We start from the raw sequence: 26012 nt of genomic DNA on the forward strand, positions 1-26012 counted from the left end.
TACGCTGTTCTTATTTATAGAGGAATAAAAACGAACCGACCTCGTGCCCACGAATGTGTGCCTTTTAGGCAGAAATGTAATTATAGATCGTACTACTAGCGCGGTGAGTGTACGCGTGAAAAATAGTGGCGAGATGATACGACGATTCTAAAATGATTTTGGCTCCGATACGACACTGATCGATGATGCTGAATAATCTTTATGCTTTTTCAACGCCCGAGCCAGCGCCGCTATCGACACGAATGAGTCAACGACTTCTACCCATCGATGGCCAATCTATGCGAAGTGATGACCCTGTAGCTTTTCAAGTACGGTATATCTAAATCGGTACGATGAGCGACGCAGTTGCACGCCTGAATGTTAGGCGAATAATTCCGCGCCGAAAGGCGTGGGACGTCGGGGCTAATTCTGATTCTAATTGTCGAGTGCGGGTCGGAGCGATCTCGAGCGTGATCAGGTTTTTCATCGTGGATCGTACACCTGTTGAGTTCCACACCCTCCGTGGGCGTTGTTTTCGATCCTTCGCGCGATGAATATTGAACAGGGTGCGTGCAAACTACGAATTATGATCTTCCAAAAAATGAAACCCACCACGAAACGACGTGCACATTTTAGCTTCAACAACTTCCTACCCTCTACAAAACAGTAGAATTCTTGGCCATACAATGACCAAAATAACACAGCAACAGTGTATATCCAATCTGCGCTTTGAACCTGATACTCTTTCTAGTTTTAAAAATACGTTATCTGCAGAGGACAGAGGAACAAAAATTCGCGAACATTCTCTTTTCGTGTGACGCGTGGGTGGGAACAGCGTCGATCTGTAAATCAAAGGATTAACATCGAATACTATTTTTAACACAGAGAGTAATGAACAGACTTCATATATCGTCTTACAGCGCGAGCATCCAGCTATTAAGACCAGTGTACCCTGAAGTGATTGCTTTCACCTGTTTAAACAGTACCTACTTAGTGACAGAGATCTAGGAGTAGGTATTAAACAAAATTCGGTCAGCCGAGGGTGTGCGCGCTTCCCTGAAACATCATTTGCGGATCGTCATAGACGGCCACTGAGTAGTCAGACGGCACCTTTTGCAATTAGACGTGGAATTTTTGTCCCGTTCCGATGGCGAGGGAAGTTTGGTTGGCAGGTGCGTTTGGGAAACGTGGGCGTCTAAGGAACGACGGTGGTCGTCGGCTGGTGGTTCCCCTCGATGGGCGACGAGGACGAGGAACAACGACGATGACGAGTCGTCGCGGCCGCGTGTTCCTGGTGGGGGCCGACGATCTAGCGCGCACGCGCAAAACCGTCATTTTGACGAAGCCATGAAGCCGCCGGCGCGCCATACGAACGACGACGGGTCGCGCACTACGAGTAGGGCGCTGGTCGGCTCCGAAACCCCGAAGAAGAAGGAAGAAGAAGAAGAAGAAGAACAAGAAGAAGGCGGAGGAAGTGGTAGCTGACTACGACGATTTAAATCAAGACGACTGTACTTAGCACCAGCCAGTGTATCGAGGCGAAAACCGGAAGGTTAGCGAACAGCCCGAGGAGAAACGAATCTCGGCCGCGAGGAACGAGGGATCGTCGAGCGAAAGCGAGTTGAACCTAAAAGCAGACAGGATGTCTTCAGCGATCGCTAAAGCTTCTAAATACACGTACCGCTCCACCGGTGGTGGTACTGCTGATGTCAGCATCGAATACAGCGCCGACCTGAGCGCTCTCTCCAGACTGGAGGTAGGTTTTCGAAGGTCCAACATAATATCTCCTTTTCTTTCTTTTTTTTTATCATTCCGCACCGTTTTCGCGGGAATCGCGAGCGCCTGGCTCTCCAACACACATGGCGCGAGTAGCGTAGGTATATAACACTTTAATCCCACTTCCATTCCCACTGTATCCTTTTTTTCTCGCAATCGTAATGGTCCGCGGTAAGAGAGAGGGGACAGGGGATCAGGTAAAAGTAGACGAACCATACGAAGGGAATATAGTGGTATTAAAAAGAATTTCGTGGAGAGTTGAGTGTTGAAATGGAGCGAGCTCAGGACGTCCTATGAATCCTAAGGTACTCCTCGAAGGGAGTGCAAGATGTTCTATGAAATGTAAGTGGCCCACTGAGAAGATTTCGAGATATCGAAGGAAGAGAATCCGACGTTGCGATACGGTGGAGGGCACCGGAGGACCGAGGATGACCAAGGCCACTCTGAGAGTTGAGAAGAGACAAGGGAGAAGAGCGGAGAGGAACGTAGAAAACGTGAGGAGCATAGTGGAGGATCGCTGGTGAAAACGGGGAGCGCAGAACAGTGACCGATTTCGCGGTGGGGGACAGTGAGACGCGAGAAAGTTCAGTGACCATAAGGGATATTAGTGCCAACCCTGATGAGGAACGAAAGTGTCGCGGACGGTTCCGTGGCTATCGGATTGCTCGTGTACGAAAATAGTCGTGAATATCGGCCTCTAAACGACGATCGTGCCGGGACACATCGGAGTGACATCTTCGAGGCGTTCGCCAAACGCCCGATCGAGGCGAGCAACCTGACCGATACCGTCTTCGATCCTCCGATACAGCTCGAAACGATGGGGCGCGAGGAACGAGGAAACGCGCGCTCGTCTCTCCACTCAAGTAAGATCTTTCCTTTTTACCGTTTCGAGGAGGAACGTTCCCCGTCACCCGTTAAGGAACGCGATCAGACGAGCGCGCGCTCCCTCCTTGCCGTTAGAAACGACCCCGACGAACGGTCGCTGGTAGCACAGACCCTCCTGCTCCCTCGGGGACGAACCCGTTCGGAGGTCGTCCGTCTTTCTGAAATACCGAGAGCGTCTGCCGTTGGGTATTTTCGTCGGCCGATTACGTAAAGCACCGACCCTCCGTAACGAGCCCCGTGATACGCTCTAATCCTTTCTTGCCTCTCGTTTCAGGACAAAATCCGCCTGCTGCAGGATGACCTGGAGTCTGAGAGAGAGCTGCGTCAGAGGGTGAGTTTCTTCGATGCTTTTCTGATGGTCCTCGTGTGTTTCATTGGAACGGGTCGATATCGACAGCAACATTAACTGTAGCCTGGCTCGACGAGGGTACTTTACTCTCGCCCGTTGCTATTCTATCTTGTCGTCAGTGACTTCCAGCACGGAGAAGATAGACTGCGTCGACTACGGTCGAACGAGCAGAGACAGTTTTAAATTGCTACTCGTTGGACAGCGAGCTGCGTAATTTCGTAAGGAACTAAGAGCGGGGTGTAGAAACGGGGAGACTCGAGCCTGCGTTAGAGGCGGAGGGATAAAAATACCGAGGTGCCGAGTGATAAACGTCAATTTCGAGGCTTTATGTAATGTGGGTATTGTGAATTTTGAAACTGATACAAAAAAAGCGAGACCAGCCTGCTCCACCATAGAGTGGGGAGCAGTAGGTCGAAATGTCCAGCTCTCGACTCGCGTCTATTTTTGGGGATGCGCGCCTCTTCAGCGAACGAACCCGCATTCCTCTTTCGTGTTCACCGTACATGTAACGCATCGCGTAGAAACAGAAAGAAAAAGAGGAGGACAATATTTCACGAAATTTCGAATTTTCTCAAAGAGCATCGGCCATTCAGAATTCATGTAAATACTTCTGGCTTCACTTGCTGTTTCGCAGTGACTAATAATTGCAAAGGTTTGAGAGACGATCTCCTTCGATTCCCGAGCTTTCCGAGCCACCGAATTGCTTGACCACGCATCCAAGCGATGGGGGAATCTCGTTCAAACGACGCGTTGAATTTAAGGAGATCTTCTCCAGTTTCAGTGTTCGACGGAGCTCCGCGGAAATCAAATTCATACGTAACGCGCGCTGCGATACGTGACTTGAACGTGTGCCAGCTACGTTCCCAGTCCTTTGGAATCGCAAAAAAGTCAGGAATTACGATCGCATTAAATCGCATTGCCCGATAAATTGCCTCTTATAATCCTTATTATGAAAGGAGAAGTCTCTTGTTATGTAACACCACGAATTCCTGCATTTACAACAGTTTCTGCTTCCTCTCTCAAGAATTCTTTCCAGGTCCCTGCGAAAATGAATTTTTTCTTGAAATCTACAGACTCCATTGTTACGAAACTTTAACATTTCAATTTTTCGTTAGATATCGAATGTAAGTTCCCAGAGATCCTCGTGGTGGTTTTCACCTCTCTGTTATTCGAGATTTGCGTACTGATTGGGAGGGTGGTGAAGGGGGAGTGTTTTGTGTGACACAGTCGGTGGACGCAATGAGGGATGGAGAACGAATCGGTGGTTTCCGGAGTACGGACAGTTATGGCGATGTCGCGCGTCTCTCTTTTCTCAATAAACGCCTCGTTTGTAATATGAATAAAGCTCCCGATATAGAGCCAGTCCGTCCGGAATTAGATCGTTCTATTCGCGGTCCGAAGAAACCTGACGTCAAGCTTGCACCGAGAGCTGTTCGCGTCGTTCCTCGAGGCCTCTTTCCAAAACAATGCCGTGCATCTCGATTACACTCGACACGCATCAACGTCCGCCGACAGTCTTCTTCAGTTGCATCGCAATGAATTAGCACCCCCTCGAAACCAAGTGATACCTGGTATCATTGCCTGCTCTTTCAATCGTTTATTCTAATGGCCACTTGCCCGTTGCTATCGGGGAATGGTCGACGTGACAGGTCAATGCAGAAGAGTACCTACTGTGATCAGAGGGGTGGTTTTGTAGATCGCGCAGGATTAGTTTGAAGTTAAAGAAAAATATAAATGAAGTTTTTAGTTGTTTCCGAATCGAGAAATAGGAAGTTGGAAGAATTCAAATTCAGGGGTCTAAAAGATCGCGAAGAATTGTCGAAGTCAATTTTAAGTACCGCGCATTAAAGAAGGGAAGGGGTATCTCTGATTCTACGAATCGAAAAACTTGGGACTGCACGAGTTACAAAATTATTAAGCCTGTTAAGGAGACTTCAGACTAACAAACGAAATCACGAGGACACTGATACCAAAAATCTTGACCGACGAAATAAACTTTGTCTCGACCAGTATACTATAATTTGCCACGTGCTTTTGCAGATCGAACGCGAGCGCGCTGACTTGAGCGTGCAAGTCATTCAGCTGTCCGAACGTCTCGAGGAGGCTGAGGGTGGCGCCGAATCTCAAGTGAGTTTCAGTATACCACAGTCGCTTTAAACGCGCGGGTATTTAATCGCGCACGTTCGCTCCAATAACGCCAATGCAAAATGAATCACCTCCCCGAAACGAAACTCTGCAGTTCGAGATCAACAAGAAGAGGGACACGGAACTGGCCAAGCTGCGCAAACTACTCGAAGATGTTCATCTCGAGAGCGAGGAGACCGCGCATCTTCTGCGCAAGAAACACCAGGAGGTCGTGGTCGATTTCCAGGATCAGATCGACCAATTATCGAAAGCACGTGCTAGGTCAGTGGAATAATCAATACACGATCATCCAGCTTCAGCGTTACAATCTCTTCGAGCCTAATCCAACGAATGCTTGACAAAGACACTTCTAACGTGTCCAATGGAACAGGTTCTTCGGAGATTCTTCCTGGGTATATTGAAATTCATTCTAATCCACGTTCTCCAAAAGTTCATTCATTTCATTGACATTCTTCAAAAATGGGACCCCCTAATTACTTTGCGTTGCATATTCCTAACACTACCGCGAGACTATTTCTCCCTCGAAGGGTTCCACGCGAATACACCGCAGCGTCAATTACAACACAGGTACATCCAACCATCTTATCATTCGAGCTACAAATTCGTCAGCCTCTTACGTGCCACCAAACAAGTTGCTTTTCATACCAGCGCTCCAAAAACGTCCTCCTCCCCCTATCTTGTCCAATCTCCCAGTGCTCTTCAAGCGATATTAAACCCCAGTAGCAAAGCGAAGCGCGACAGGAGTCTGTTTAATCTCAGCCCAAACACGCTTCGGATCGCGCATGAAATCTCGGCGGAGCGAACGGGCGAGCCGACGGAATCGGAACACCAATAAACGGAGATTAATTATATACACCTGTGAAAATAAAATCGCGGCGGCCGCCAGCTCGCGGATCCTCCTCTTTGAGGTCAAAGCGCGCGAGCGTCAATAAACAGTCCGCCGGAAGTTCGAAGGTGCGCGGAGGCGCGAATCGAGTTTCGTTCGCGGTGCTGCGCGGACAGAGATGGGGCGCCAGATAGAGAGGGACGGACGGGGGGGCAGAAGGAAAAATGGTGGATGAACGAGGGTGAATCACGGCGCGTCGCATCGTTAATTATAGCGGGCATCGCGAGGAACGAAAGCGTATTCGAGAATTGCGGGAATTATGCTCGACGATACTGGCCGGCGGCCAAACAACCAACTTACTCGCACCTGAAATACGCGCAGACTCGTTCCCTCGGCTTCTGCTAAACATAACCGGCGTCCTTTTCGACGTCCCGGCGCCCCGACGCCCGGCACCGTGTTACAAGGACGCCTCTGCCACGAAAATTCACCGAGCTGTCATCGAGACGAGGCCTATTATCCAAGAGCGAGATCCTCCTCCTTCTCTTCTCTTTCTCGAACCTCGACTTTGCAACTTTGTTGCTTGACCGCGCCGGTTGCGTAATCCGCGTCTAACCTCGGGGACGAAGGTAAAACGAAGAAGCGAAACGGCACCCTCGGTTGCCTGCGGTCCTGGGGATAGTTTTTGGGGCAACTTTCGGGGTAATTGTTTCTCCCGCGCTGTTTCGGCGACTTTGCCTCGTCGACTTTCGTAGCTTCCACTCGTTGCGTAATCTGCCTCCACGAAATGGAAACAGGATGAAGAAACGGAATAATCCTCTCGATTGCAGGGAGCTTTCAGTCGTTTCCAGCGCAATTAAGTTCCCCTCTTTCCCTGGCTCCAGCCACCGTCTCCCTCTGCTGCGCAATTTTCTTCTCTAAATATAAAACGAAGATAACGCGGAGGGATCTAATGATGGTTGTCGGTCTCATTGAATTTTAGGGGTCTCCTTTGCCCGTAATGTCACAGCTTGATCAGGAATTCGCACCGAAATTGGATCCACGAGAGATTCCGTTCCAAGTGTACTTTTCAGTGAGCGCAGCCGCGACGTTTATGCGTCAACGGTGCCCCGACGAAGTAACAGCTAATTGCCTCTTAATATTTCAACTAGCAAAATAGAACGGCCCGGAGGCCATTAACGTGTCTAGGTACAAGGGAATAATAAATGAACGGTGCATTCCAGGGGATACTTCCGCGACAGTCTCGAGGAAAGTGAAAAATACATTTTCGCCCTTTTTTTTCTTCTTCTAATTTATGTTCGAAGAGGAAGTATGAGACTCGAGATCTTCGAGAGTTTTCACTCCGTTGAAAAAAAGTGTCCACCTGTTGCTGCAAAAAGGATGTTTTAAATGCTTTTAAAATAGCCCTGCCTCGAGCCTCGAGCTGTTCCCCTCGCTCTCTTTGCTGTGCTGTTTCTACTGTTTTCTCGTTATCCACTAGTTTCCACCGCCCTCTTGTTTCTTGCTGTTTCCAAGCTTTCCTCCAAGTGTATACATTCTTCCTCCGATTCCTTTGACCAGCAGCTCCTCATCGTCTGTTTACATTTATTCCACGCTTCACAACTTTCAGAGTTACCGAGGCTGTACCTTAGTTTCTGCAATAATTCCCTCGTTTGCACTGCTCGGCCTTGCTCATCAATCGCTTGCCGTTCGCAGCGACAATTTCTTCGTCTTTCTCACGATACATTTACACGTGCAAGTTGCTCGTCGAACGTTTCGCCAAAGTTCCTCCGCGTATTCCACTAAACCCGACGGCAGAGGAATGCATTCGACCTCTCGAATGCATTCCTTCCAAATCACGAACATTCAGGCTCTAATAGGCTAGCAAACGCGTGAAACATTACTCGACACCTGGCAGAGGCGATAACAGAACCCAAGCAGTCGAATGAATGCAAACCTCGTAACGTTAAGGGCCGCTGTAAGTAGAATACGCCAGTAAAGGCCAGCCAAACGTTCCGCGAGCACCTTGCGCACTTCCAATCGACGTCTCCCTCTCTTCCCAATTCCCTCACCTTCAATTCCATGGTATCATCTAAACAACTTCGTCTCCACACCTCCTCCCCCTCTCGTCTCTACAATTCTATTTTCTCCGGCCGTCCCACCGTCTCCCTCCACCGTCCACCATATCCCTTTTTCCAATCCTCCCTCTCGCTATCCCCTTCGCGGTTTCCATCGACGTGCTTCCCAAACTCTCGCAGCTTACCGCGCTCCAAATTTCTTTACCTTTGTCACCGGCCGCCACCCCCATCTCTACCCCCTCCCCGCCCCCCCCCCACCCTCTCGCCTACCGCGACCGTTCCGCCCCTCTTTCTCCGTCTCTCTTTCAGTCTCTCCTTTTTATTCTGCCGGTGTCTCTCTCTCCCCCCGCGTGTGTCGTTTTGCTCGCGCGGCCACCACTCGGCTTATGACTATTTTTAACCGTGCGAGTCGCGCGGCAATCCTCAACCCCGTGTTGCCGCGCCATATTAGTACAGGCGACCAGACCGGATCCCCACTATCCTCGGAATCGGCCGACACCTTACACCCTCTGTTACGTGTAGGTGGACAGCGCGCCGATTATCGCGGGTACTCCCGATCCCCCCCTCCCCCGCCCCCTTCTCCGTCGTTCTCGCGTGCGCGCGGGTTCCGTGCAGCCCGTCCACGAGGGAGGAACAATGGCCACTTCCAACGGCGCTCGGTGCTGGCCGACGTTGATCGAGTCGAATGGCACGCCGCTCGAAACCAGCCGGCTTCGACGCTGATCGAGACGAATCGCGGCGGGCCACTTGACACCAGATGATCGAGAGGAGGATGCCCGAGGCGACGCGCGCCGCAGGGTGATCTTTAGAAACTGGGTCGGGTTACAGCTGTTGTCTCACGCGGGGACAGAGAAACTTGGTAGAGTTTCGAGAGTGTTTCTCTCCTCTGGAAGGATGGATGGGCGATGCTGTATTTGGGTTCTTGAATGGTACCGCGGGTGCTTCTTTTTACGCGCTGAGGAGCTCTGGTGTGTATACACTGTGCGCAAGTATTGGGCCGGAGGTGTCGAGAAGGAATATATACTTTGCGGTATTTGATGGTTCAGGAGACGGGCGGTTTTTTTGTATGTGTTTGGGGCTGTAAGGAGGGACGAGGTAGAGGGTGACATTGTGAATTTAGATGTGGCGTGGGAGATAAATACTGTCGAATATATTATAATAGGTGTCTTGTCAGGGCTTGGACTACTTTTCACGTGCTCGTAGTGATGTTACTTTCTCAGAGCTTGTATTACTGAATCAATGTGTCGATTCAAGTGGGCAGTAGGTAGACATCAAAACACAGTAGTCGTTAAGATTTCTTCGATTATAAACTGAGGAGAACGTAGGGTGTAGATATGAATTGTACTTAGAAAGAACGTTTGACTAACGTGGAAAAATGGAGTGTTTAACGTATGACCCTCGTCATTTTCAGAGCTGACAAGGAAAAATCAAAGTTCCAACAAGAGGTTTACGAGCTCCTCGCTCAGCTCGACAATGTCACCAAAGAGAAGGTGATGTCAATAAAGACCGTAGAGAAGCTCGAAGTACACGTGGCCGAGCTTAATATAAAAATCGAGGAACTGAACCGTACCATCATCGACGTCACCAGCCACAAAACCAGGATCTCTCAAGAAAACATCGAACTGACGAAGGAAGTGCAGGACTTGAAGGCACGTAATCTCTATCGCTTTCCATTCGTTGGTTAATTCGCATTCGCTTGGCCCTCGATTCACCATCAAATTTACTGTGATCTCTTGCAGGTGAACATTGAGAACGTTATTTACCTGAGGACCCAGGTCGTTGGTCAGCTTGAGGATGCTCGCCGTCGTCTCGAGGATGAAGAACGTCGTCGTTCATTGGTCGAGGCCTCCTTACATCAGGTACTTCCACTACTTACAAAACTCACGCGCAAATATCGCGAGACATTGATCCCTCGTTCAATTAGTAAACAGTAGTACCTATGTATATTCAGAGCTATGCTAGTACTATTGCATTATATCGTTAACATAAACACGAGAACATTGTATACAGCATTGGCAGTGCAGTAATTTATCTATTGGAGGACTTTTCGATTTGCAAATAGCGAGGATTAACGCGCAACTGAATAATTATCGACAGGTCGAGACGGAATTGGAGTCCGTTCGTATCCAACTGGAAGAAGAATCCGAAGCGCGTCTGGACATTGAACGCCAATTGGTCAAGGCCAATGGCGAAGTACAAATTTGGAGATCGAAGTACGAGACCGAGGCTAATGCTCGCGCCGAAGAGGTAACTATCGCGGAAGGACAGTTAATCAAACGGCGCACGATGTAAAACAGTCTTCGATACTTCTCTGAAATGTCACTATGATATTATGGAACTGTTCAGGTAGAGGAGCTGCGTCGCAAGTACGGCGCGCGTATCCAAGAACAGGAAGAGCAGATTGAAACCCTGCTCGTCAAGATCAACAACCTTGAGAAGCAGAAATCTCGCCTGCAATCTGAAGTGGAAGTTTTGATCATCGACTTGGAGAAGGTATGATTTCGTTGCTCCTTTAATTCCTTCGTGGCCCATCAATTGTTAAGTAGATCGCGTAAATTGTGCTTAATGACTCGATCATCGTTTCTTTGGCAACCGTGGAAAATACTGTCGAATTGGTAAGGGTTCGCGAATCGCGCAATGCCTGTGGAAATCACATTTTTCTAAAAGATTTATGCGTGACTTGGTGAATGTTTCAAGGCCAATGGAACAGCTCGCGAGCTCCAGAAACGCGTGGAGCATCTGGAGAAGATCAACATTGAACTGAAGGCACGACTGGAAGAGAGCATGGCGATGTACGAGCAAAGCCAACGCGATCTCCGCAACAAGCAGCAAGAACTCCAGCGCACCAACGCCGAACTTGACAAAACTCGCGAGCTGAAGGACCAACTGGCTCGTGAGAACAAGAAACTAGGAGGTACGCTTAGACGAAGCTTATAGTCAATTGAGGAGTCTCATTTTCACTGAAACAGGAGATCGTATTTGGTGCCTCTAAACCAGAGAACCTTCAGTTCTATCAAACTCCAAAATAGCGTCAGTAAAATCTTGAAACACTTACGCATCGGTACTATTTTTCCGTAAAGTGTTTTGGAACGTTATATGAAGGAATGAAAAACGCTCGATTGTTCCAGACGACCTGAATGACGCCAAGAACCAGCTAGCCGACATGAACCGCAGACTTCACGAGCTGGAACTCGAACTTCGTCGTCTGGAGAACGAGCGCGAAGAGCTCGCTGCCGCGTACAAGGAGGCTGAAGCAGTAAGTAGCAGTGCATTTCGAAGTTTCAGAAACCTATTATGGAACGCGGGACGCGGAATGGTTTCTAAAGATATGTATTGTTTACAGGGTCGCAAGATCGAAGAGCAACGCTCGCAGAGACTGTCCGCTGAATTAACCCAGCTTCGCCACGACTACGAGCGTCGTTTGACCGAGAAAGACGAAGAGATTGAAATCATTCGGTGAGTACCTGAGTTACTGCTCTCGCGTTTCCTTTATACACCCCCACACAGCAAAGTACAATCAGATTTTACACAGTTACACTCTTGATACGCTTCCTTGTGTATGTTAATCCCCTCGCCAAACAAAAGTCATATCAACACGGCTGTGCAAGAGGACAGTGCTAATTTATAGTGCAGGCAGTCTGGGACGTTGCATTCTTTTCCCCCAAAGTTTACATTCTCCTTTACCTTCTAAGTTTGTACCGTCTGTGTCACAACAGTTGATTGCTCTTTAACGCGCGCTCGTATTACGCAAGCGTCGAAGAAAGCCTGAATTACCAGGCTACTCCGATGAAAGAAAGTCTCGCTGAAAGAGTACGAATTTTTAGCTACTCGGCTACTTGGATCCGTGATGCAATCGACTTTATTCCCGGTACAACCACCGCGCGGGACAACGGGCTATTAATAAAGCGCGGTTAATTTTGTCATCGATCGATGCGATCGATTAATCACCCATAGGTGTTTCCCGACCGGTCAGACGTTCAAGGGAATATCCTGTCGCGGTCTAATTATTTATTTATATGCGCCGCATATACACGAAACTCGCAGACTGCCAAGACCGAGTCGTCATCCAGTGACGATCGGGCACGATGACTCTTTTCTTGGCCATCGGTCTCTGAAACGCCGATGGTACGCAACATCCACCGCTCGATATATCGGTTACATCATTGCGAATGGATATTATAGAAAATAAATTCACGAAGATGAATCAGCGAGACGATATTGTGATTAATGTTAGGAGCAGAGGAATATTATTTCCATCGTGCCCTTTTCCCTCGGGCAACTCAAGGAAGGTTGTGAAATTTTAGAAATTATTAGTGGGAGAGCAAAATGAATTTTAAGATCTGACGAAGAGGAAACAACGTGAGAATCATCCGATTGTGAGAAGTAGTTTGTGTGGAACTTCAAGGAAAGAAGATATATTGCTACAAGATAACGATGGATTCGAGCAAAACTCTGTGACATTACGCAGGAAAGGATACTGATAATCTGGATGCAAAAAGATACAGTATTAGTTGGCATAAGATTTGAGATCATACTTCGTTCTTCTATCCATGTACATACCACTTTTATGCATCCATGTACCATTTCAGGAGTCATTATGGAATAAGTACACAATTGTATACTTGGCTTTGTTGGTTTTACTTAATTCGTCAGATTTAAAGAATACGTGTTACATAAGAAAAAAGGTGCATCCGTTTGATTGGATCACGGACCAAGCTTACTTCGTGAAGAGCACTAAGAATAGAGCGTTGCGGAACATAAATAATAGCAATTGAAACCCTTGGGTTGAATTTTCAAGATGCGTACACGAGCTCACCGTTTCGCGCGGTTAATAAAGCGTAACGCTGATACGCGAACAGTACGCAACGCGGCTATTAATAAGCATCGCTGTAAAACCGATCAACAGCGATCCAATTATTACCGTCAGGTGCTGATTGGCCGTTCCCAATGTGGCAATCGTAAGAAAAACCTACAAAAGATACCACGGCCCAATTTTTCTCGACCGTTTCATTGCAACTGTCATCTCCGATCATCTGGCTATGAAAGTCCAGTGAGTAGAAACAGCAAACCTCCCTCCGCGACAGCGAAGCCCCGATCCTAACCACACAATACCTCGAGCATTAACGTTCCCGCGTACTCGGCGAGAAATACAGCCTGGTTTCTATTCAAGGTGAAAAGCTTCGATGGCAAATTAAAACGTACCCACAGAAACACTCTTGCCAAAAATCAGCAATCCCTCGAATTAAAGATTTCAACGGGCTAAGTTGGAGGGTTCCGAGGCAACACCGACCCTTCGCGATCAGAAGGGCATAAACAAAAGAAGCTTGGTCTTCGATAAAAGGAGAAAAGGAACGGTGCCGGTTATCTCCCACGTGCAAGCTTAATTCGAGCAGAAGGAACGGGACATTAAAGATCCAAGAAAGAGTGGTGGAAAAATGGCAAGTTACTTGCCACCGATGTACGTGCCCTTGGAGCCAAAGTGGAAGCACTGGCCCACCTACATCTACGACATGAACTACCAATACGGGATCAACTTTTACCAGCCTATGCTCGACTATATAGACAGACAAGGTAGATCGACGTCGGAGCCGAGGTACTTCCGAGTTGAAAGGTTGCACGAGTTACCGGAACTGCCCTGGTCCGATGGCAGACTCCTGTGGCAGGACAAGCCCGTGGAAGCGTACACGAGGCGCGAGCTTATCGCGCGGGCGCTGGACGCGGAGGATCAGGCCAGGGATCACCTGTCCCACTTCAAGGTACGAGCGGGCGGAGGGCGAGCGCCGGGGCCGATCCGAGGCGGGATAAATCGCGCGAAACGCGTTCAGGAAACGCGGTCGGGTCCATTTTCTAGGCGCCGTGCGACTTGACGACTGCCTGACCTTTTCGGTTTCTAAATCTGGTGCCACGGAAGAGGCTGTGCCCCTCTTCGAGTGGACCTCGGTCGAAGTCGAATGCCGGGCGTGCCCTCGTCAAGTCTTTTGATCAGAGCTTTCCTCGCTCGGGAGTTGACGAAGTTGGATCGTTTCATCGCAGCCAGCCATGGGTCTCGGGGAAGGTGTTGAGTAAGCGCCAATGCTTTTAAGTCCATTTGATTTTTACTCATTGTTAGGCCACTCGTGCGCGAGGCGATTGCTGGTGAAATATCGATCGCATTCATATCGAAGAGAGATTTATTCCCTCCTTTTTCGAGATCTATCAAACCGAAAGGCAATTTGAAATGGAAGTAGATGAACACTGGATTCATTTCTCTCCCGATAGAAGGAAAGTAGATTTAATTTCTATAGCCGGAGATGAGAATATTTAAACCTTCAGCGGCATGCATGTTACCTTCAATTATTATTACTCCCAAGTCCCCCTCAAATAGTTGAATTAAATTCAATAACGACGGTGATTTATTCCCCCCGCGCTATTCGATGCATGAAAATAGAAGTTATTTCCCTTTTGACAGAATTGTATTTCCATCCGTTCGAATGGCTTTCGCGTCGCCCGGTGCCGTCCCACTGTCACCGCCGATTAATTTAAGACCGGCTGCCCAGCATGCGACTGCCAAACGTGCAACGTCTCCGCTCTAAATTCACCAAGCGCGCAGAAATCGCACGATTCCTGCCCCAATACCGTTATTAATAACACCCGGCCACCTGTCACGCTGACAATTCGGAGTCGCACGAGCGGGGCACAATAGGGACTGTCGCGGAAGCGAGTGCCGCGCTGGCAAGCCGATTATTTGGACCCATTCGCCGAGGAACCGATCGAGGAACGGCGTCTGCCAAATCGCACGCGCGTACATATGAAAAATCCATCTCGCGCGCGTCCGGCTGCCCGGCCTAGGTGCAGCGGGCAAGCTCGGATTGGCAGTCGTTCGCGGGTCTCTAGAGAGAGTCGATCGAGTGCTGCTTTCGAATTCTGGACCGCCGCGGCTAACTTTAGGCTAAGTTTAGTCCGAGCTCGGGAACAGCCGCGAGGTTCGCGATAATCACGGGCGCAGGCAGGCTCTTTCTCTCGGCGCGTAACCGTAGTCCGCCGGTGCCTCGAATCGCCGATTACTGACCCACGATTTGGTGTTCCGCCCAAAGATAGCGAATCGGTCAGACTTCAGCTTGTCGAAGGCAGCGCAGGCCACGCACGTGACCAGAGAGGTGTTCCCGCGGAGTTTGGCGGAGATCAGGCTCAGACCTTTTCCATTGCTGGTGGACAGCGCGCGCGTCAGGTGCGAAGCTAGACAGATCCAACGAGAAATGGCGGACATCAAACTCCAGGCCTTGAAGGACATCCAGAATATGTCCGAGGCGCAGAGCACCCTGGACCACGCCAGGAGCCTGCGCGGCAAATCCGCCAGGATGATCGCGTTCCAGCTGACGGCGGGAGCTCTGAAGAATCTGAGCCAGAGCCAGGAACTGGCGGATATCAGGAAGACTCAGAGGGAGAACATATGCGTCCTGCGGGACGGCGAGGAACACCTGAGACTGGCCGAGGAGAGGACCAGGCATCTGCTCGACGAGGAGACACTGGCCGCACCGTTGAACCGCCTCAGCAAGGACCTGCGCGGTTACGAGCAGAAGTCCAGCAGCTATTTCCTGGACAAGAGGTATCGACACCCGGCCAGACCGACCCGCTTGTACGGCTGCCTGGGATAGGGAACCAAACGACGTAAATTCGCGTAGCGATACTGTTGTAGTTGCTGTGGGTAAGAGCTATGTGACACGGATGCAATGAAGGCGAGAAATAAATGAGAGACGTTCGACATTCAATCAGACTCGTTTGATTCGGGGGAACGTGGACCCAGTACTCGTGGGGTTGGGTTTGCTAGAGCTTTTCGTTCGCGAGAATTTTTGTCGACATTTTGGATAGAGTAGCTGCGAATTCGTACTCCCTGGATTTCGAGGAGAACGGGGGAGCGTCTGCCAGTTGAACGATGTTCAAACGGCAGGCGAAGTTTTTGCAATTCCCTTTTTTTACCTGACACACCTTCCTATGTTACTGATTTAGGGGTTTTAGGGGGAAAGAATCCAACTGTATGTGTTGTTTGCGTTACTGTCATTGTATTCGGTTAAAAGAAAAATTCTAGGCGATGATAATCGGACTTCGATTATCGAAACATAACTGCTCCCTGCTACGAAACTCGTTACTAACGAAGTAAAAACCCTAGAAATTCCCACAGTGTTAAAATTTTGAAGGTATACTGTGTTTTTTTCCTGGAGCTTTTCCTTAATAATAATCGTTGACCTGTCTCACAGTGGCAGAAGCCACGATACCCTTTGCCCACTGTCGATCCATCCCCAAGATCCTGCTTTCATCGCCCGAAAACGAGAATATCGTTAAACCCTCCGACGAAACGATTGCTTTCGGTGGCGTTATATTCACACGAAACGAAACAAATTAGCAAGCAGACCAGTATCGAGATCGAGCAGCTGAATGCTCGCGTGGTCGAGGCGGAGACGAAGCTGAAGACCGAGGTTCAGCGCGTGAAGAAGAAGCTGCAGATCCACATCACCGAGCTGGAGCTGTCGCTGGACGTTGCCAACAAGAACAATATCGATTTGCAGAAGACGATCAAGAAGCAATCTCTTACCTTGACCGTAAGACGAAACGCGTATACGTTGTTCAATAACAGCCGTTTGGCAACAGTTCTCGTAAACTGACGCGCATTATTTTCAGGAGCTTCAAGCTCACTACGACGAGGTCCAACGCCAGCTGCAGGTGACCCTGGACCAGCTGGGCATCAGTCAACGACGCCTCCAATCCCTGACGGCCGAGCTCGAGGAAATACGCGGCAACTACGAATCTGTGAGTGTCGAAACGTGCCCGCGTTCTTCCGTATTCTTTGCGGAAACTCGATGTACACCTCGAGCCGATGCTCGTTGTTCGTTTGAGAACCTGCCAAATACATGCGAGCGATGTGTGTTGCTAGGCCCTCCGTGCAAAGAGAACCGTCGAGCAGGCGTACGAGGAATCTGTTAGCCGCATCAACGAGCTGACCACCATCAACGTGAACCTCGCCTCGTCGAAAGCGAAGATCGAGCAGGAGCTGACTACCCTGGCTGGTGACTACGAGGAGGTGACCAAGGAGCTGAGAGTCAGCGACGAGAGATACCAACGAGTGCAGAACGAGCTCAAGCACACCGTGGAGATCCTCCACGAGGAGCAGGAGCGCATCGTCAAGATCGAGGCTATCAAGAAGTCTCTCGAGATCGAGGTGAAGAACTTGTCCGTGAGACTGGAGGAAGTCGAGGCGAACGCCATCGTGGGAGGCAAGCGCATCATCAGCAAACTCGAGGCTAGGGTAAGTAGACACAGTCCCGTTCACTTCGAATCACACCAAACGATGGGCGAGCCTTTCCGTCTTCTGAAGTAACGCCTAATCTTTGCGTAGATTCGCGATTTGGAGTTGGAATTGGACGAGGAGAAGCGCCGACACTCCGAGACTGTCAAGATCCTTCGCAAGAAGGAGCGCAACATCAAAGAGGTGATGATCCAGGTGGAGGAGGACTCGAAGAACATCGCGCTGCTGCAGGAATCCCTGGACAAGGCGAGCCAGAAGGTGTGCATCTACAAGAGGCAGCTGCAGGAGCAGGAAGGCATGTCCCAGCAGAGCGTGACAAGGGTCCGCCGATTCCAAAGGGAGCTGGAGGCCGCGGAGGACCGCGCTGACACCGCCGAGAGCAACTTGACTCTGATCCGCGCGAAACACCGCAGCTTCGTCACCACCTCCACCGTGCCCGGTTCCCAGGTGTACCTCGTCCAGGAGACGAGGAGTGACATGTAAAACGCCACCATCGACACCCCACCCTTTGCCACTTCGAACGCCACCTCGTCGTCTTTAGAAACGTACGTACCCATATATATGTATTGCAAACCGAGATGTTCAAGATGGTAATGAATATACCTCACTGTCTAAGTGGACGACTAGTGGTAAACCTATTAAAATTCAAGGGACATTAAGGGTACTACGCAGTCGTTCCTGTCTAAAATGTAAATAGAGTCTTTTCATAAAGAATAAGAGTTTTCATTAACTTTAATTTAGGTCTGGCCCGAAACTACACATTTTGTGAAGATGCTCGAGTTTGTTTTGAATCGATTGGAATCTCCGTTTCTGAGTTATCACTGCAAAACAAAAGAAACTTTTTTTAAAAAGCCTATTTAATGATTCATCTGTAGCGTCATATATAATTCATATTTTTTACTAAACAAACATGTTTTTTAAAGCTTATGATGTTAATAAACTTCGTGCCAAAGAACAAGTCTCAGTTTCAATTTGTTTCTTTGTAATTAATTGAAAAAGGAATGCTTCATTTTAGACAGGAACGACTGCCTAGTACCCTTAAGCATCTTGGTGACCCGTGAGGCTCGCGTGACTAACAACCACGTTTGCAGGTGTAACGAGCGAACGACGAACAAGAAGGAAGAGCCTCGATACATCATCGCAAATCGATAGTGCCGAGAAGAGTTTCCAACGGGCCGCACCGTGAACATCGGTACAAGGTAGAATAAAAGAAAACTGTGTCAACTTGTCATTGAATCGTACTGGTGACAGCGCCCAGCACGACCCGTCGTAAATTCGAGTTACTTGGCCAACGAGACGCGGTACCCGTCGCAAACGAATTAGAAACCAAGCAAAGGCAAAGCAACGTGAAAACTAAAAATGGAACGCATCGAGTAAGAATCATCCTAACGCGCAACATCGTCGGCAAAATGAAAATGAGAATACAAAATATACGCCTATATATATATACGCAAGAAATCAACAGCAATTCGTTATATCTTCCTTGTATCTGTTTATGTAAGTATCGCCAAAACGTAAGGAGATGGAAAATAAATAATAAATGAGAGACGCGAGACGTAGCTGCTCCTTACGACTCTTTTGATCGCGCGTGACGCACCTGTATTTAAATGGATTAACTTTAATTCTACTTCTATTATTATAATATATATATATAGATAGGTACTATTGCCCATACACACAACTCTCACTGTACGACATACACAATAACCTGTGTCAACATTAATTTAATAAATAAACTGAAACACGTACGTACGAAACTGGTGAAATCCATTACCTCAACGAGCGCGGATCCTTCTGACTACCAGCTGCTGTTTCTACGGGAACAAATAAGGTATGTTCAAATTCTTGTAACATATTTTATGCAGAGGAATTTCTTTAGTTAGGATAATGATCGATTAAAATTCAGAGCTACATCAACAGTTCGGACTTTCTGTCAAATCGGAGACTTCCACTAGAACTTTGGAATTGCAAAGAAACCGACACAGCGGCATTCGATCATAAAATGAGTGTCGAAGAATCGAGGGATAAATTTAAAAATCAAAGAATAAAATTCATCACGATTAAAGCTGTCTAAAATTTGGTTAATCGTTTCAGAGCTAAAATACCAGAATTAACAGCTTTGTATCTAGAATTTGACTGTACATTTTTATACGAAAGTTTCGAAAGCACAAACTCATAGGGTTGTTCGTGAAAGATATCGGAATGGTCCGGCAAATAACACACACGACTGTTAAAGTAAATTTAATTTATTCGAGCCAATTACTTCTCGGACCTCTATGGCGTTTATTAGTAGGGTCCGTTCGGACACGCAATGCAAGAGGCTCGTGTCACGCGAGAGCCATGGCGACGACTTTTATAAACAGTCTTGTAAATGACCTAACATGATCATTCTTAAAAAAGGCTCTGTTTCTCGAGAGATTGTAAAAAAGATATCGCGTTAGGCTGTGAAAAGATTGCCCTCGGGCAGGACTGTCGCGCGACGAGCCTCGCGGATTCCGTGGCCCCGATAATTACAAATCAAATGTTAATTAATAATTAATAACATTAGGTACGTATATCTATTAACAGTATTAAGATTCACCCACACCGTCAGGCACGCTTCGTAAGGTGACAGTGGACAATCAATGGTCGACTAAACGAATAGCTGCGTTTATTTCCTAAGACTGATGAAATCGCTAGTCCTTTCATTTTGCTAAACGGAAATTTCACTAATCGATGTGCAATGCATAGAGTACGATAAACGGGGTCGTTGGTGTGGATACAGTTCCAACCACCTTGAAGGAAATCGAAAAGAGTTTCGATCTGGTGATTGTCGTAGAAAATTAATAATTTGGCAGTACGCGAAGCTAGACTAATTAGTCTATCAATTCCAAGAGAACACAAGCCAAACTTTATCGATCTTTACTCATTGTAGAGACAAAAGAATCTGGAAAGTTTTGTAAAAGGGTTGTAGAATTGAACTTCGTTTAAAAGCTACGGCTGTGATTCTGCTATGCAATTCTAGAACGCGATCATAAACAATGGTGGGGCAATTATTTGAATAAAAAAAAAGGCAGGGACGCAACGTGCCTGTTACAAACATACGTTACATGTAACTAAAAAAACACCACCATCCACCAATCCACCCATCCGTCGTTACGAAAATTACAAGTGCTCATCCTATCGTATGTAAATCGTCGATAAACATTTACACCGTTATGTACAGGGTATAATACATTGGGAAAGAAAAATGGGAAACAGAAGGATCGTAGCTACGACGATGATAAAATAATATTATCGTTATCGGTAATAACTGTAGGTACTCGATTTAAAAAGACAACACCACGTCTAAGGAAAGAAAACATGGTTCCGTTCACGATCGGCTCGAGTCTCGCGTGTTTCCGTTGCTTTCGCTTGGAAAAGAAAATGTTTCGACTCCCTTATAAAAGTATAAAGAGCTAAAATTCACGCACACACATAAAAAAAAAAAGAATAGAACAAAAGGAGATAAAATTGACGAAGCGCGCGAGAACTATAGAACACGTTTCGACGGTCTCTCCCGACGAGTCTCGGAATAAAATTCTACGCAATCGTCTTGAATGTTGTGCTCTTAAAATGTTAAAAAAAAAAATCTCAAAGGATTGTTCGAATCTCTTCAGTGATGATTAAAATCCTCGGGAGAAAGTAATGATGCGAAAGGAACACTAAGATCGTGTGATTAATAGATGATAACGCGACACTAAAGCTACGTCCACAAGGTACACGCCAAATTCCCTCAAACAAATCCGAGTAAAACCAACAAAAAAAAAATCGATTTTGCGAATCTAGTATTTAGTGATTGCTGATTAATGTATAATATTCTTACGTAACGTACTGTAAATGTCGCGGGTAGAACGGTTGTATCGTTTCGACGGCAGCATAGTAAACTCTTAAAAATTACAGTTAACATTCTAAAGTGTGTCCTTAACGCGTTGATCAGCACACCGATTTCTAGGATACAGAAAAATTCTATTCAACAGGATACGACTAAAAGGTACAGAAAGTACGAAGTATTTAAATTTCAAATGATTCACAATTTCCTCTGCCCGCTTTTCAAAGCAAGCAATTCATTGCCCTCGACGATCTATGTAACAGAACTGCTCGGTCTAGAAATGATTTACGAAGAAATCGATACGAGGATCAACGCGTCGATCTCGCGTTTAAACGATACAACGATCCGACATTCCCACAGCTACATTCACAAATCTTTCTTTCCTCGCCGGTAATCGTAACACTGGTTACACAACAGAAAAATCGACCGCGGTATTTTTAAACTAAAAGCAGACGATGCGTAAGCACCGTCTCGAAGGTACAAGTTTCTCGCTCTCTATACACGCGACGTTTCACACTGCTCGCGCTTATTTTTTTTTTTTTTGTTTTTATTGTTACATCTTTCTCTCGTTTCTTTTGTACAAGTGGGGCTTACACGGTAAGGGAGCAAAGAAGAGCTATAGAGGGATGAAATATATTATTTGGCAGTTCGGCATTTGTCAGATATGAGTCAGACTGTTCGGTAATTCGAAACCCAGGTGGCGACGATGCCCTTCGACCTCGGCTGATCGCCACCGACACCAGAGATCATAGTAACGCGCGCGTCGCCGCTTGGAAATGTGAGGGCGGTAGATATGATGTCACTCACGGGTGGAAAAAAATATCTTATCATCTGAATTGCACAAAGTGGATGAAGAATCCGCTATGATTCTCGAGAATCTCTTATAGAGTGAACACGATCCTCTTACCCATGATAGAGGCTTCTCCTTGATCGATAGATACTTAGGCGAGCACCTGAATGTTTCGATCGTCGAGGCAGGACTTCGAGTAGAAATTTTCAGGTGCCAGCCTCTACTCGCGTCATTCGTAAACGCTTCGTTAAAAGTCGTTAAACGATTAAGCCTACGGGCGCGCGTGAAAGATATTTTTTCCCGGACGAACGCGTTGATGTGTGAGTGTGTACGTGTATGCTTGTGAGAATACTCTGTATATTATCATTACTGGTCTCTCGCTTTAGTTAACATTCGATCTGTTATTGGCACAAAATTGTACTAGTTACATGGAAACACCTGCGGGACACGATCGCCGATGGAGTTCCACGGCGGGCGTCTAACTACTAATTAATCCGTTCTATTGCTAAACTATTGACTGCCTGTTTATAAACACCCGCAGCATCCAAAGGGTTAGATTGACGATCGCCACGAAGATAACCGTGGAGCCGCATCGACGCAGTAACTATGTATATCGTATTTACGTATCATAAATTAACCTACATGGTAATAGGAATGTACGAGAAGAACGCCGGACAGTCTTCCAGCGGAACGTTGATATATCCGTTAAAAAAACACCCGCGGACCGTGCACGCGATACGGTGCGCGCGGGCAACTATTCATTTAGTTTTCAATTATTTAACCGTTACCTACTAGTCGAACAATTAGATCGCTCAGTCTTTTGGTGAATTGCAGAGTCTGCGATATAGCGGAACGCGAGCGCGGAACGTCTCTGGCCGGTGGCGTTGAACAGACGAATCACGCGGTATCTCACGATGATCGCCGAGGGAAGGGATCAGGCAAGCCAAGATGATCACGATTCTACGTATCAGTGATTCGGCGCGATTCGGATCGGTCCGCACGCGCCAATATCATCAGCTACGCCGACCGACCTGTTAGAAAGAAAACCAGACGACACGCGCAGCTGGGTCTCGAACGGTACGAGCGTTTAGAAAACGGAAGAGAAAAATCAGTAGAACGTCCTGGCGGGACGTCGGTTGATAAAAAACAATATAAAAATACAATTATGTGTTCGAAGGACCTTCCGTTCCTTTATATAGTAATAATTGTAAGTTCGCAGACTTTTACGTTGACTATTGGATGACAAAGATTCTCTCTCTTCTCTTCTTCCTGCTTTCTCTCTTACACACGATCCGTTTGTTTCTTCGTTTGTCCATTTTGTTCTTTCGTTCATGCTCGCCTATATCGTCCACGGGCATCCAGCTCTCCATCTTCTCGCGACACACGTCCACGCTTCGCCGAGCAAGCTGTCCGCTTATCGTGTAATGTTACCGACCTACGACGGACCGCCGTTGGGGCCGGAAGAGAAGCCGCCAAAACCGATCAAGCTTCGCAGAGAGACATACCATACGGGTCCTTGCATTCGCCACACTTCACGACACGTAAAACGCACGCAGCTCCGTCGCTATGATTGCTTTTCGTCACGCGAAACCGTAACGCAACGGGGAATGCGCTTTCGCCGCGAGCATTCGCCGCGAATCTCCTCGGAAACGCTTGAAAATTTAAAGGAAACGTACAAAACATCAGTCACGCAGGGGGGAAAAGGAGGAAAGGCGGCGAATGCTCGATGAAAAGGGCGCATTCGTGAATCGAAGCTCATCATCACCGCTACCATCATCGAATCTCTTTTCTGGTTTCCCTTTCATCCGTGAAAAAATTCCCGAAAATATAGTTTTTTCTCCAATGTTTTTTTTCTTTTTATCAATTCATTTTTCAACTCTTTCTCTCTCTCTCTCTCGCTCGCTCTTCTTTTTACTCTGTCTCGCTTTCTTTCAGTCATCTTTCAGCCTATCTTCTGCACACACGCACTTTCTCTTCCTCTCTCTTCCTGGTTTCACAGCTTCTCACTATTCCACTCTCACTCTCTCTTTTCCACACACACGCGCAAAACTGTAGATTCACTCTTGAGCTTAGCACCCTTCAATTTCAGCCTTCCTGTGTTACAAAGGAAACACGCTCCGAAAGTCCCGCTTACGTTATCATGACGCACCTCGCCTTCAACTTCGCGCGACACATTAACAACACGCAAAAATATTTCGTCTTGAGCAAAACGCCTGGGCATGTCCACTAAGGCTAAGGATATATCATAGACGCGGCTGATAAACGAAACCGGAGGTCGCGGGAATAGTTCGTTGTGTAAAAACCTTGAGTGTGGAAACTTAGACTGCGTCTCGGGTCGAAAAGCAACGTTTTAGGAGAATTGTTCGTTTAGCGTGAAATCTTGGTTCATTGTCAAACAGAATCGCCTACGTCTTCGCTGCCTGGGTCTATCGTACTCGACGACCGTGATCATTCAGCTCTTCTATCTACCCTGTATATTTACAAGATCGATCCCGATCGATCCTGCAGCCGCGATAAACGAGAAACCAAAGGTATGCATTTCTCTTGTAACACGGTGTGTGGTACTCCGCCTCGCCCTCAACAAAAATAATTCAGTCTCTGCACGCACCGGTAATGTAACGAATCTACGCCGTAAAAAGAAAGAAGAAGAAGAACAGGTAGGAAACGAAGAGGAGAATTATATTATAGTTATCCCGACACGGAGACCTCTTCTCGTAAGCATTTCAACGTACGAAAGCAAAATCACGTGGCAGAGCGAACTGCACAGAAAAGTCGGCTAATTTGATCGAGCGTGGAAATGAATAATGGTGTCTCCCCGGTGGAAGTATGTAATCCTTCCCGTAACCATTTAACGAATAAATTAGGGTTCGGTTAATCGAATCCGTTGGCCTGATAACGAATGTATATAATTATACTTGCGTGTGTTGTGTGTGTAGGTGTGTGTATATATATGTGTATATATATATATTAATGTACAAATGTATTATTATTTATTTAATATTACTCAATAAACGACGCTATATAATAAATTTATATACTTCGTTACCTTAACGTTACTATTAATAAATATACACCGGTAGCGTGACGCGTGACCAGGCGTTGTCGCATTCGATTAACCGAACAAGTTGCACGTGTACGCGAATTGCATTACTTTCTTACCCCGATGATAACATGTCCGCTCGATCCATCAATCGACGATGCAGCGGCCCGATACTTCCATCTGGATCATCTCCGCCGACGCTGTCCATGTTCCTATCAGTCATCGCCCTTTCTTAACGCTCCCGAATGAAAGTTTCATCGAGCTCCCCTGGCTACCACCAACGCCCTCGCGTACGATTATATTCCTTCTAGCACGTACAGCTGATGCACTCGAAATTAGGGAACGACCCGACGAAGTCAACGCGATATTAAAGGAACGTCGTCTCGATTCTCTCGACCAGTCTTTCGTTAGGCTCTCTGCTTTCCTCTATAGAATCCTCATTTTCGACCAGTGTCCCTTTACTCACACACACACACATACTCTCTCGCTCTCTCTATTTTGTCTAACTCTCGCGCGCGTAGTAACGCGGCCCTTAAAGTTTTATTGCGATAAAAGTGTTACGGTATGACGAGTGTCCACGTGTGTGTTTTTTTTTTCAAGCACTTCCATCCTCTGTCCGCAAGTCCCGACGGTCGGCGAGCAACCGTCGCCGAGAAACGTCGCCCCTTTACTTTAGGTCCTCCATCGCGCCGTAATTCGCGAGGGACTTTTTAATCCTAAGCGCGGTTAGTCTAGCTGCCGCGTTGTGGTACCAACACTCCTTCATCACCTTCGACATCACCTGCAGGGCCTGTAACAATCGAATAGAAAGGTGTCGATTAAATAAAAGATTCGACAATGGAAGCCGTTGTTTCAGCAGCCACAATAGATGTGGGGGGCTGGGTTTAACGATTTCTGCGTAGAAAAATGTGTTTTATTATTCAAACGACCCTTTTTGTTCAAAGAACGACAGCTTCTATGACAACGCAAGCCACAAGTTGTGCAAGCCCACACATTTCACGACTATCGTTCAAACAGTCGTGTGAAATACAACTGCGC

At 47.3% G+C, this 26012-nt stretch overlaps 3 protein-coding genes across 10 annotated transcripts in view; 2 read left to right on the forward strand and 1 right to left on the reverse strand.

Moving 5' to 3' along the window:
• Positions 1–1330: 1330 nt before the first annotated feature.
• LOC143367164 (paramyosin, long form) lies at positions 1331–19051 on the forward strand. Its single transcript, XM_076808754.1, has 16 exons — positions 1331–1735; positions 2915–2971; positions 5030–5116; positions 5229–5395; positions 9426–9663; positions 9754–9873; positions 10112–10261; positions 10361–10507; positions 10712–10928; positions 11143–11270; positions 11358–11470; positions 16395–16590; positions 16670–16798; positions 16923–17294; positions 17385–17839; positions 18386–19051. Exons 1-15 carry the CDS (start codon positions 1622–1624, stop codon positions 17775–17777), a joined length of 2628 nt encoding a protein of 875 aa, XP_076664869.1. The 5' UTR covers positions 1331–1621; the 3' UTR covers positions 17778–17839; positions 18386–19051.
• LOC143367187 (paramyosin, short form) lies at positions 11534–15767 on the forward strand. The gene is made up of 3 exons (XM_076808810.1): positions 11534–13770; positions 15088–15599; positions 15676–15767. Exons 1-3 carry the CDS (start codon positions 13450–13452, stop codon positions 15725–15727), a joined length of 885 nt encoding a protein of 294 aa, XP_076664925.1. The 5' UTR covers positions 11534–13449; the 3' UTR covers positions 15728–15767.
• A 473-nt stretch (positions 19052–19524) lies between the features above and the next one.
• Babo (TGF-beta receptor type-1 babo) overlaps positions 19525–26012 on the reverse strand; it is a 40812-nt gene continuing 34324 nt past the window's right edge. For all 8 annotated transcript variants that reach the window (XM_076808780.1, XM_076808778.1, XM_076808781.1 and 5 more), the window contains one exon: positions 19525–25764. In XM_076808780.1, the coding sequence (XP_076664895.1) occupies positions 25642–25764 (123 nt within the window). In that variant the 3' untranslated portion in view covers positions 19525–25641. The remainder of the gene's footprint in view (positions 25765–26012) is intronic.

This window comes from Andrena cerasifolii, chromosome 3 (assembly GCF_050908995.1).
Source record: "Andrena cerasifolii isolate SP2316 chromosome 3, iyAndCera1_principal, whole genome shotgun sequence".
NCBI lineage: Eukaryota > Metazoa > Arthropoda > Insecta > Hymenoptera > Andrenidae > Andrena > Andrena cerasifolii.